Raw genomic sequence first — 11,994 nt, forward strand, 5'->3', positions numbered from 1 at the left:
GTCACCACCCAGTCTGATGTCTTCCGTGCACACGTGGTCGGTGTAGCGCCAGGCACACCAAAACGCTAACTGGGTTGTTGTCTGGTCTGACGTGTCCCTACACACGTGACTGGTTCCCAGGTCTCTAGTGTTATTTCAGAGCCACCGAGCTCTGTATTCTCTGCCTAAACTTCGGGCTGCCAGCAGCTCCTTTGTCATCTGGAGCACGGTGGGCCCCGACTGTCGATTGGGATATTTACCTCCTTATCCTGATCTGCCAGTCCCCCCGTAACAAAGTCTAGCAAGAATATCATCCTGGCCATGATTAAGGCATAGGTCAAAATATGTTGGTAATTTTCTCCCCTCCTACATGTTTGTTTTTTGACTGTCTGACCATTTGGTAACTTTTAGTATACAAAAATAATTGTGAAATTGTATGCGACACGTCTTGCTAGTTCGGTCCTTCGAGCGATGGAGTTTCTTGTTTCATTGTGTGGACCTTCTGCCTTGCCCAGAAGTCCGAGCAGCGGATTAGAAACCGGACCATCTATAGTAGGTGAGCTGGCACACTATTTTTTAAATTAAGAGGGTGCGAAAACTTTCTGACATGACTTAATATAGTATAGAATCCGTAATTAGGGCAAGAATTACATTTTAATTTTATATTTCTGCTTTTTTCTTTTGTTGTAGTTATTTTACTTTTTATAAATTTTCTTTTTATATTTAAATTTTTGAGACTTGAGAGACTTAAAACACCAGAGACGCAAGAGGTAATGTATAAACAATTCCCAGTGCTGCTTTACACAGCCCTTCCTCTTTATTGCTTTGCCATATATACAGTATGTACTTGGTGCCTGCTCATCTCACAGAGGATCACTTTGCTGGAAAGCTGTTTGTCATTGAAAATTATTGCTACAAGTCATTAACTGTAATAGCAGATTAGGATGTGATTATGAATGGAGGGAAAAGGACAGAGGAGGTAAGAATATCATGGCTTAGTATATATAGATGAGTGCAGAGATATTGTGTATATAATACCAAGGTCATAAATAGGGATGATCAAATATCACAAATATTCGGCAATATTCGGCTTCCCGAATATCTGACGAATAGGTCGCCGCTATGCGAATTTTCAATGCGCAATGTAAGTCTATAGGAAGCCCGAATAATTGCTATTCGGTAACTATTCGGGTTTCCCATAAACTTACATTGCGCATCGAATATTCGCAAGTAGTCGAATAGCGGTGACCTTTTCGGCGAATATGGGCGTTGCTGAATATTTGTGGTATTCGATCATCCCTAGTTATAAATATTTTGTATGAACATTGTCTTGTATTTACTGGACACATTATAGTCAATAAAAGTACAGAAGAAAAGAGTGAACATGGAATTACAAAAGCAGAATTAATGGAGGAAGTAGCAAACAAGTAATTGAAGACCTAGAGTAGGGAGGAAAGGTCTACATAGAGTAAGTAATGAATGAGCAATATCTGGCTCAGTGCTTCGACCACATCACTCGGTCTTAGCCATGTCCTACAACATGACTAAGGGGCACTTTGCACACTGCGACATCGCAGGCCAATTCCGCGATGCCGAGTGCGATAGTCCCCGCCCCCGTCGCAGCAGCGATATGTGGTGATAGCTGGCGTAGCGAAAATTATCGCTACGCCAGCTTCACACACACACTCACCTGCCGTGCGACGTCCCTGTGGCCGGCGACCCGCCTCCTTGTTAAGGGGGCGGGTCATGCGGCGTCACTGTGACGTCACACAGCAGGCGGCCAATCGGAGCGGAGGGTCGGAGATGAGCAGGATGTAAACATCCTGCCCACCTCCTTCCTTCCTCATAACCTACGGAAGCCGCGGTGACGCCGGTAGGAGATGTTCCTCGCTTCTGCGGCTTCACACACAGTGATGTGTGCTGCCGCAGGAGCGAGGAACAACATCGGACTGTCGCATCAGCGTAATTATGAATTACGCTGACGCTGCACCGATGATACGATTACGACGCTTTTGCGCTCGTTAATCGTATCATCGAGACTTTACACACTGCGATGTCGCATGCGATGCCGGATGTGCGTCATTTTCAATTTGATCCCTCCGACATCGCACCTGCGATGTCGCAGTGTGCAAAGCCCGCCTAAGACTGAGTGATTCGGTCAAAATGCATCGGAAGACGTATTTTTCCCCTGTTTAGGGGCTGTCAGTTATCCACTTTGTATATACTAAGTATATACAGTACAAGTAATAAAATCACTGGAAATCTTAGAATGCCTTTCTTCCCATGCTGGACACCATTCTATGATTGTTTGAGGCTGCCCGGTATTTGGAGCGTGACGCGGTGAAGAGGCGAGATCTGAAGTGGGTGATCTGAATGTTCTATCTATTTATTGCTCAGTGCTTGATACTCGTAATGAGCGGTGGGATGCTTGGATGGTCGTGACTCAAGTACTCGAGTAAAATGGAAGTCAGTGGAGAACTTGAGTATTTTTCAGGAACATTTTCCTGAAAAATGCCGTAATTCGCAATTGATTTCCATTATACTCAGTATACGAGTCAAGCCTGTCCGAGCATCCAATTGCTTGGTATGAATACCGAGCACCCAAGCATGGTAGTGCCCGCTCATCTCTACATAGGATATAGTAGAGGAGAAAGTGTAGAGAGAATTGGAGGAGAGAAAAAGTGAGAGCAGAAAGAAAGATCAAGATTAGCTTGTGTGGATTGCTCTGCTTGATAAAAGGCTCGATTGTAAGTTCATTCTATAGTTCATGCAGGATACACTCTGAACGTGCATAAAGCTTATTATATCACTTTTATATATTATATTAAATACCGATAAATAATTTACCCAGAGTATGACACCCACAGTCAGCAATGCTCCATAGCAGGGGAAAAAGTTGCTTTTACATTTGGTTCATGATAAATGTTGTTTTTGATTTTTCTTTTCTTTTCCTTTTTATATTTAAGACCAAAAGATTTTTTTGATATAGCATTTTTTGTTTTTTTTTCCCTCACCTTTTCCCAAAAGTCATTATGTTTTTGTTTTCCATATACATAGATGTATTAGGACTTCTTTGTAGGACAGGAGGCAGTTTTCAATAATATTGTTCATGTTAATATATAATTAACTGAATAAATGAAAAAGTTTCAATTGCTATTTAAAAAATTGCAATTCTGTCATTTTTGGGGGGGATTTTAAAGCTCTCATTTTTTTCTTAAAGTTACCCAGAAACTTGATTGTCGAGGTCATTTCAATTATGATGATATTAATTCTGCATCAATTTTTTTCTAAGTGATGAAAAACATTCAAAATATAATAGGAAAAATGTTTTTGCTTTTTGTTGAAAATTTCCAAGATTAGTAACATTTTTATTTTTGTATTTTTTAGGGCTAAATATGGGCTTTTTTTTTGCATAGTGAGCTGATAGTTTATTGATACCAATATTGTATACTCCTGGTAATTTTGATTGCTTATCATTATTGGACTTTTTTGAATGTGACAATAATAATTGTGGCTGTTTAAAAAAAAATAAGAATTTTTTTTAGGAGTGGAAAAATAGGTATGTTTTGAATTTGTACTTTTTTTTACATTTTTTATTTCTTTGCATTAGTTTTAGAATTTTAAAAAACTTAAATTTATGACTGTCTGATATGTTTACTATTTACTATAAAAATCTTGATATCCTATGGAGCTCAGAATTTGGAGTACCAACTTAACAATGATTTTGACCATCGGGAGGTCCCCGGCTGTCAGTCCCCAGTGATGGCACCATGTGGCCAATAAGAGCCACAGGGCATCATCATGGCTCACTTAAACACCTAAGGTAGAGATTGCGTTCAGTCTTAGGCTATGTGCGCACGTTGCGTACCATCCATGCAGAAATTTCTGCAGCGATTTGAACAGCACACGAGCGCTTCAAATCGCTGCAGAAAGAGTCCGTAATGAAAAAAAAAAGCCGATTCCATGCGCTCTGACTACAGCTCCTCCCATAGACGGAGCGGACGCTGCAGGCAGAGCGCAGGAAAGAAGTGACATGCCACTTCTTAGAACGCGCGCTTCGGGCAGCAGCCGAAGCACCTCGCTCTAATACGCCACGTGCGCACGGCTCCTGCATAATATTCATAGATTATGCAGGGGACGCAGGACGCATGCAGTTATGCTGTGGTGCAGATCGCAGCGTAACTGCAAGTAAATACGCAACGTGCGCACATAGCTTAAATGGTTATCAGGGGCTACCAGATATTGTTTCTAAATCCTGCTGTTAGATATAAATGTCAGCTTGCAATATATATTATGCCTATGGAAGGAGCTCAGATTCTGAGCCCCTCTACACATTTGGACTTCTTTTCAAGACATTATTTCGCAACCTTATGTTGGGAAGGCTTATGTGTTATATTTAATGATGGATGAGCAGTACAATGCTTGGTTCTTGTAATGATGATTGAGCACTACTATGCTCAAGTGCTCATTGCTGGAGTGGAGCTGGTCATATACTCGGTTTAGGCTCAACTTGAGTAACGAGTCAATGATTGGTCACTTCAGTTTTCTGCCCAAATAAACCGGCCATAAATAGAGGATTTCAGGGGGAGGGCAGAAAGTTATTTTTTTATTTTTTTTTCTGGATACACTACATCCAAAAACATTGTTTTAACCCACAGTGCGAGTGTCTCTCACTGGGGTGCTGGCTCCCATTAATCACTAAACAGAGCCTGTGCTTTGTGTTCAATGGTTCATGAATGACACATAGGAGCACCCTTGGTATTCAGCTGACCAAAACAAATGTCAGAACACTCTGATGCTTGATTTGGGTACTGAGCAGTGCTGAGTATGCTCACCCATCATTAGTTGTATTTTGTGATGGACAGTCAGTAAAATGTTTGGTGCTCACTCCTCGAGTCGAGCAAGTGAGACTCCCTGAAAGAGCACAACTTGAGTTACGAGTATAATGGAAGTCAATATTTGGCAGTTAGTCTCTCCACCCACATTTCCAGAAAGAGGGGGGGCAAGATTTTTTCTTTTAATACACTGCATCCAAAAATGTTGCTTTAATCCTAGTGAGAGCCATTTAGAGACTGCAAGATGCGCTCACTGGTGTGCTGTCAAACGTAATTCAATGAAGCACGCTGAGTTCTTTTTATTTCATGTTTCATGAACGACACATCCAAGCACCCTCGATACTCGGCTGATCTCCGTGAGTACTCAAGCACCCTGATACTCGGCTGATCTCCTTGAGTACTCAAGCACCCTGATACTCGGCTGATCTCCGTGAGTACTCAAGCACCCTGATACTCGGCTGATCTCCGTGAGTACTCAAGCACCATGATGCTTGATCCCGTCACAAGCATTCCCGAGGACAATTACTCATCATTAATTATATTGCTTAGATTTTTTTAACAAATAAGACAATGGAATAACAAAAATGATATTGATTTTTTTCTTTCTTTTACTCACTTTACTATACAGTTAGGTCCAGAAGTATTTGGACAGTGACACAATTTTCGCGAGTTGGGCTCTGCATGCCACCACATTGGATTTGAAATGAAACCTCTACAGCAGAATTCAAGTGCAGATTGTAACGTTTAATTTGAAGGTTTGAACAAAAATATCTGATAGAAATTGTAGGAATTGTGCATATTTCTTTACAAACACTCCACTTTTTAGGAGGTCAAAAGTAATTGGACAAATAAACCAAACCCAAACAAAATATTTTTTTTTTCAATATTTTGTTGCGAATCCTTTGGAGGCAATCACTGCCTTAAGTCTGGAACCCATGGACATCACCAAACGCTGGGTTTCCTCCTTCTTAATGCTTTGCCAGGCCTTTACAGCCGCAGCCTTCAGGTCTTGCTTGTTTGTGGGTCTTTCCGTCTTAAGTCTGGAATTGAGCAAATGAAATGCATGCTCAATTGGGTTAAGATCTGGTGATTGACTTGGCCATTGCAGAATGTTCCACTTTTTTGCACTCATGAACTCCTGGGTAGCTTTGGCTGTATGCTTGGGGTCATTGTCCATCTGTACTATGAAGCGCCGTCCGATCAACTTTGCGGCATTTGGCTGAATCTGGGCTGAAAGTATATCCCGGTACACTTCAGAATTCATCCGGCTACTCTTGTCTGCTGTTATGTCATCAATAAACAAAAGTGACCCAGTGCCATTGAAAGCCATGCATGCCCATGCCATCACGTTGCCTCCACCATGTTTTACAGAGGATGTGGTGTGCCTTGGATCATGTGCCGTTCCCTTTCTTTTCCAAACTTATTTCTTCCCATCATTCTGGTACAGGTTGATCTTTGTCTCATCTGTCCATAGAATTCTTTTCCAGAACTGAGCTGGCTTCATGAGGTGTTATTCAGCAAATTTAACTCTGGCCTGTCTATTTTTGGAATTGATGAATGGTTTGCATCTAGATGTGAACCCTTTGTATTTACTTTCATGGAGTCTTCTCTTTACTGTTGACTTAGAGACAGATACACCTACTTCACTGAGAGTGTTCTGGACTTCAGTTGATGTTGTGAACGGGTTCTTCTTCACCAAAGAAAGTATGCGGCGATCATCCACCACTGTTGTCATCCGTGGACGCCCAGGCCTTTTTGAGTTCCCAAGCTCACCAGTCAATTCCTTTTTTCTCAGAATGTACCCGACTGTTGATTTTGCTACTCCAAGCATGTCTGCTATCTCTCTGATGGATTTTTTCTTTTTTTTCAGCCTCAGGATGTTCTGCTTCACCTCAATTGAGAGTTCCTTAGACCGCATGTTGTCTGGTCACAGCAACAGCTTCCAAATGCAAAACCACACACCTGTAATCAACCCCAGACCTTTTAACTACTTTATGGATTACAGGTTAACGAGGGAGACGCCTTCAGAGTTAATTGCAGCCCTTAGAGTCCCTTGTCCAATTACTTTTGGTCCCTTTAAAAAGAGGAGGCTATGCATTACAGAGCTATGATTCCTAAACCCTTTCTCCGATTTGGATGTGAAAACTCTCATATTGCAGCTGGGAGTTTGCACTTTCAGCCCATATTATATATATAATTGTATTTCTGAACATGTTTTTGTAAACAGCTAAAATAACAAAACTTGTGTCACTGTCCAAATATTTCTGGACCTAACTGTATGAAGCTGCTTAATCTTTTTAGCATTAGAACTTTTAACTCGCTATGCTCCTATTTTAATGAGAACCTGTTACAAAGTCAAAAGCTTCTACTTTTTGTTCTTATATTATTGCAGGTGCCCCGATTATGCTCTCTTGCTTCTTTTTTTTTAATCTATCAGTTGGCTTCACAAATATGACCCTATAAATGTGCCCACATTTTTTATCTTTAACAATGAAACATTTATTAATGGATATTTTTTTTTTTTTGGGGGGGAGGGGGGGATTTAATCAGTACCGCAAAATTACCCTGGGAAAAACACCCACTTTGTAAAGACCATAAGGATTGTTTGAAGCATTAACTTAAGAAATTCAATACTCTGAAATCTGAAATCATTTTCTGGATGAAGATGGTAGAGAATGTAATAAAATGGGGAGCAAATGGGATAAAATAAAACCAGGACACTTTGAATCGGTGACCGATCCTCTTCAAGCTCCATTTACTGTAATGTTGTCCTTGTACACATACTTTTATTGATCTTTTCCATTCGCAGGTAAATGTTGGGATAACACACCAATTTCCATTCCTAAAAGGAAGAAGATGAAAATGTTTGAGGTAAGTGATATGAGAAACAAGTATGGCTTGTATAAACACAATACTGCATATTTTTTAAGACATTTTGTTGCTGACTGTACGTCCCATAACAATGTTTTGTATCAGTGTAAAAAATCCTATTCACAAACTAAAAAAATAAATAAATTAATGCATTCTTGATAGACAGAAAATCTATCTGTTGCAGATTTTTAAAATTGATTTTAAAGTTATAATTAACATAACATTTGTATAAAAAAAATCAGGAAACAAAACCAGATTTAATTGTGGAAGCCATTCTCTGAAAAACAATTTTACAGAACCCCCCCAAAAATCTGATAACAATACATAATAGACTGTAACATAAAAGAGGAAAGAAATCAAAACAGTAGTTTAGATTATTTTTTAGTATTTAAACATTACAAATGTCTTTGTTTTTCTTTATAGTTTTGTAATTTGTGAGGCAGAAAATAATATAAAACAATTACACCGGTGTTTGAAAGTTTTTGAACATTTCGGAACTCCCAATTTCGGAATACATTGGACATAAAACTACCGTAATCTGATTTTTCACATATGTCCTAAAACTAGTTAAAGAGAAAAAAATCAAACAAATGAGCAAAACTTATTAGAGTTTTCAATTTTTTAATGTGAAAAATTATCCAATATTAAAATCTGTGAGGGGTGTAGGGGATCAGCTTTGGTAGGAAATGGAAATCATCCAATTGATTGAAAACGCCCTACTTTTCAGTAGTAAGTGGTAAACTTGTTTAATTTAAAGAAGACACATTGTGCGAAAGAATATGATAACATAAAAAGGAGATTTTTGAGGACCTCACAAGAGTTGTTGATGCTTATCAGCCAGAAAAAGTTTGAAAAAACATTTCTATAGAGTTTGGGCTCCAACAATCCACAGTTGGACAAACTGACGAAATCCATTTTTTATGCTCTAAGAGTGGTCAACCAACAAAGATTTATCCTAGAGCAAGGAATATAATAGTCCACAAGGAGACAAGGGCTTAAATTTATTAATCACAAATTCATCTTGTTAATGATCTTCCTCCCACTGTGTTAAGCAGGCTTTACACACAACGACATCACTAGCGATGTTGCTGGTGAAAGCACCCGCCCCCGTCGGTTGTGCGTCACGGGCAAATCACTGCCCGTGGCGCACAAAATTGCTTACACCAGTCACACATACTTACCTGCCTAACGACGTCGCTGTGGCCGGCGAACCGCCTCCTTTCTAAGCGGCCACCCAATGGAAGCGGAGGGGCGGAGATGAACGGCCTGAATATCCCACCCACCTCCTTCCTTCCTCATTGCGGGCGGCCGCAGGTATGGTGATGTTCCTCGTTCCTGCGGGTTCACACATAGCGATGTGTGCTGCCGCAAGAACGATGAACAACCTGCATCCTGCAACAGCAATGATAATCGGGAAAGGAACGACGTGTCAACGATCAACGATGAGGTGAGTGATTTTGATCATTAACGGTTGTTCCTGCGTTTCACACGCAACGACGTCGCTAACGAAGCCGGATGTGCGTCACAAATTCCGTGACCCAATGACATCTTGTTAGCGATGTCGCTGCGTGTGAAGCCCACTTTAGTCAGAGGCTTCAGATAAATTCTGAAGTGCAGAAAAATTTAAATTCCTGTGTATTGACAGGGTCATTATATTATTTAATTCATTGGAAATGTTAGAGTCCAGAGGATGGATTCAGGCTCCAGCTCGCAACATAAATGCAGACAACTTGCTCAGGAGATTCCATTAATTGTTCCCTATTAAATCTAGTTTTAAACAGAGTGAATCCCTTCTTTGAAGGAGGTTCGCTGATATGGCTGTCAGAAGACTCAAAAATTACCTTTTCCCCTATCTGGGGCTGCTATCACACTGAAAAAACCTTGAGGGTTGCAGAATTTTTCCTTTTAACATTAATTTGGCTGTGACTTATGGTTTCACCCAGACCAAGTATGTATATCTTGCTGCAGGAGGCTAATTATCTGTTGCAATCAACAACCCCACTAGAAATTCTGTATACAGTTCTAGACACTCCAATAGAATAAATACATCAATATTTTAGAGCAATTCCATAGAAGAGCAGCCAAGATGGTTGAAGATCTGAAAACTGTGTCCTATGATGACTAGCTAAAAGAACTAGGAGTGTATAGTTTACAAAAGAGAAGAAGGAGAGGAGACTTAGTAGCGATCTACAGTTATCTGAAAGGTAGTCACAGTGCAGAGGGACCATCCTATTCTCATTAGCACAAGGAAGTACAAGAAGCAATGGGATGAAACTAAAAGGAAGGAGATTCAGATTAGACATAAGAAAAACTTTGTCACTGTGAGGGCCGTCAGGGAGTGGAACAGGCCTCTACGGGAGAAATCAAGCTGTCTATTAATGGAAATCTTCAAAATTAAGCTGGATAAACATAGATCTGGGATGATTCATGAAAAAATGTACTCGCAGGGAGTTCGGCATGATGCCCTTCAGGTCCCTTCCAATTCTACCATTCTATGATTTTATGTCTGCTGAAAGCCTTGATTGGTTTGTTCTACCTTCCCTGCATAAGGGTTAAAGAGTGAGGACCAGGATTCTCCTGGGACCTAGTAAAGGGAGTGACTTGTGCACAGCCTGTCATTGGAAGCCATATTAAGCATTGACAGAACGCTACAAACAGATCTCCATTACACATTACCCATATGATTTATTTATTTTTGGATCAAAGTGATTTAATGGAAAAAAAATCCTTAAATTGGCAGTGAGATAATATCTTTATTACCAAGTTGACTTACCCTTCCAATCGTCTTGACGTTGTATGTCATCCACTCTGTACTAAACTGTATTAAAACCCCTTTATTCTGATGATAGATGTTCTACAAGGAATGTAATTGCATGTCCTAAAAGCATATAATCACACTGTATACCCTTTACTAGTTACTTACTAAACATAATTATTCCAACACCACAAATATTAGGCTTACCATAGGTTAGGTTTTTTGTAGTCCATGTTTAGACTCTTATACACTGACTAGTTATTACTTTTATTCTATTTATACAGGAGAACAATCTGACTCTGGGCACAGATTTTTTTCTTTTAGGATTTCAATTCAGCCACAAATTAAATATTTTCCTATTCTGGATCCTCTTGGTGGTTTACTGTGGAACAATATGTGGAAATATTTTGATAATCACCCTGGTGTCCACCAGCAAGAACCTCCAATGTCCAATGTACTTCTTTCTCACCCAACTGTCCATCTGTGACATCTTGTTACCGACTGATATCATCCCGAACACACTTCATCTTCTATTAAATAATGGGGGTGCCATTACTTTTATATGTTGCTTGAATCAGTTTTTTTTTTTTGCTGCCTCAGAAGGATTTGAATGTTATCTTCTCACAGTGATGTCTTACGACCGATACGTGGCCATCTGTAATCCTCTACATTACTCTTCTATCATGACAAATTCCCATTGTATAATAATGGCCACCATATGTTGGGTGTTGGGTTTTTCCATTACTTGGATATACTGTGTAACAATATCGGTGCTGACGTTTTGTGGACCAAACATCATTGACCATTTTTTCTGTGATCTTGTTCCGCTAATAGAATTAGCCTGTTCTAACACCTTGGCTATTGAACTAGAAGCCTATACATCATGTTTAATAGTAATTGTGATCCCTATTACAATAGTTATTATATCTTATCTTAATATCATTATCACTATCTTACGCTTTCAGTCCAATGTCAGTAGACAGAAAGCCTTTTCCACCTGCAGCTCCCACCTCATTGTGGTCTCCATATACTACATTACTCTATTAAGTGTCTATATTTATCCAAAAGGAGGACAATCCTCGAAGATCAATAAACTCCTATCACTACTATATACTGTGTTTACTCCATTCATGAACCCCATTATATACAGCCTGAGAAATAAAGACATCAAAAGATCTCTACAAGAGATGATCAAGAAATGTTTTGTTGGTTAAAATACTATAAATAATCTATACATCAAATAATGCACATAAAAAGAGTTTAAATTATGAATCCACATTTTATGCTTAAAACTTGGCACTTTCTTGGAATTTTGGATGTTGAATGTCTTGTCTGAGATCAAAACAAATCATGCAAAGAAACATTACTGTGCATTTAAACCTTTCTGATCTTATCTTTGTGTCCACTGTGGCAAAACTTGAAAAGATTGGCTACAGATCTTTTCTTCATTAAAAAAATATCATCACTAATGATTGTTGAAGGACACTGCTTGGTACTCGGTACTCAAAATGATGAGTGATTACTACGATGCTTGAGTGCTCTTTACTAAAGTCG

At 39.5% G+C, this 11,994-nt stretch overlaps 1 protein-coding gene across 1 annotated transcript; it reads left to right on the top strand.

Moving 5' to 3' along the window:
• Positions 1 to 450: 450 nt before the first annotated feature.
• LOC142302943 (olfactory receptor 10A7-like) lies at positions 451 to 11,654 on the top strand. The gene is made up of 3 exons (XM_075344046.1): positions 451 to 535; positions 7,624 to 7,685; positions 10,725 to 11,654. Exons 1-3 carry the CDS (start codon positions 451 to 453, stop codon positions 11,652 to 11,654), a joined length of 1,077 nt encoding a protein of 358 aa, XP_075200161.1.
• The last annotated feature ends 340 nt before the right edge of the window (positions 11,655 to 11,994 follow it).

Source organism: Anomaloglossus baeobatrachus, chromosome 4 (genome assembly GCF_048569485.1).
Source record: "Anomaloglossus baeobatrachus isolate aAnoBae1 chromosome 4, aAnoBae1.hap1, whole genome shotgun sequence".
NCBI classification, from domain to species: domain Eukaryota; kingdom Metazoa; phylum Chordata; class Amphibia; order Anura; family Aromobatidae; genus Anomaloglossus; species Anomaloglossus baeobatrachus.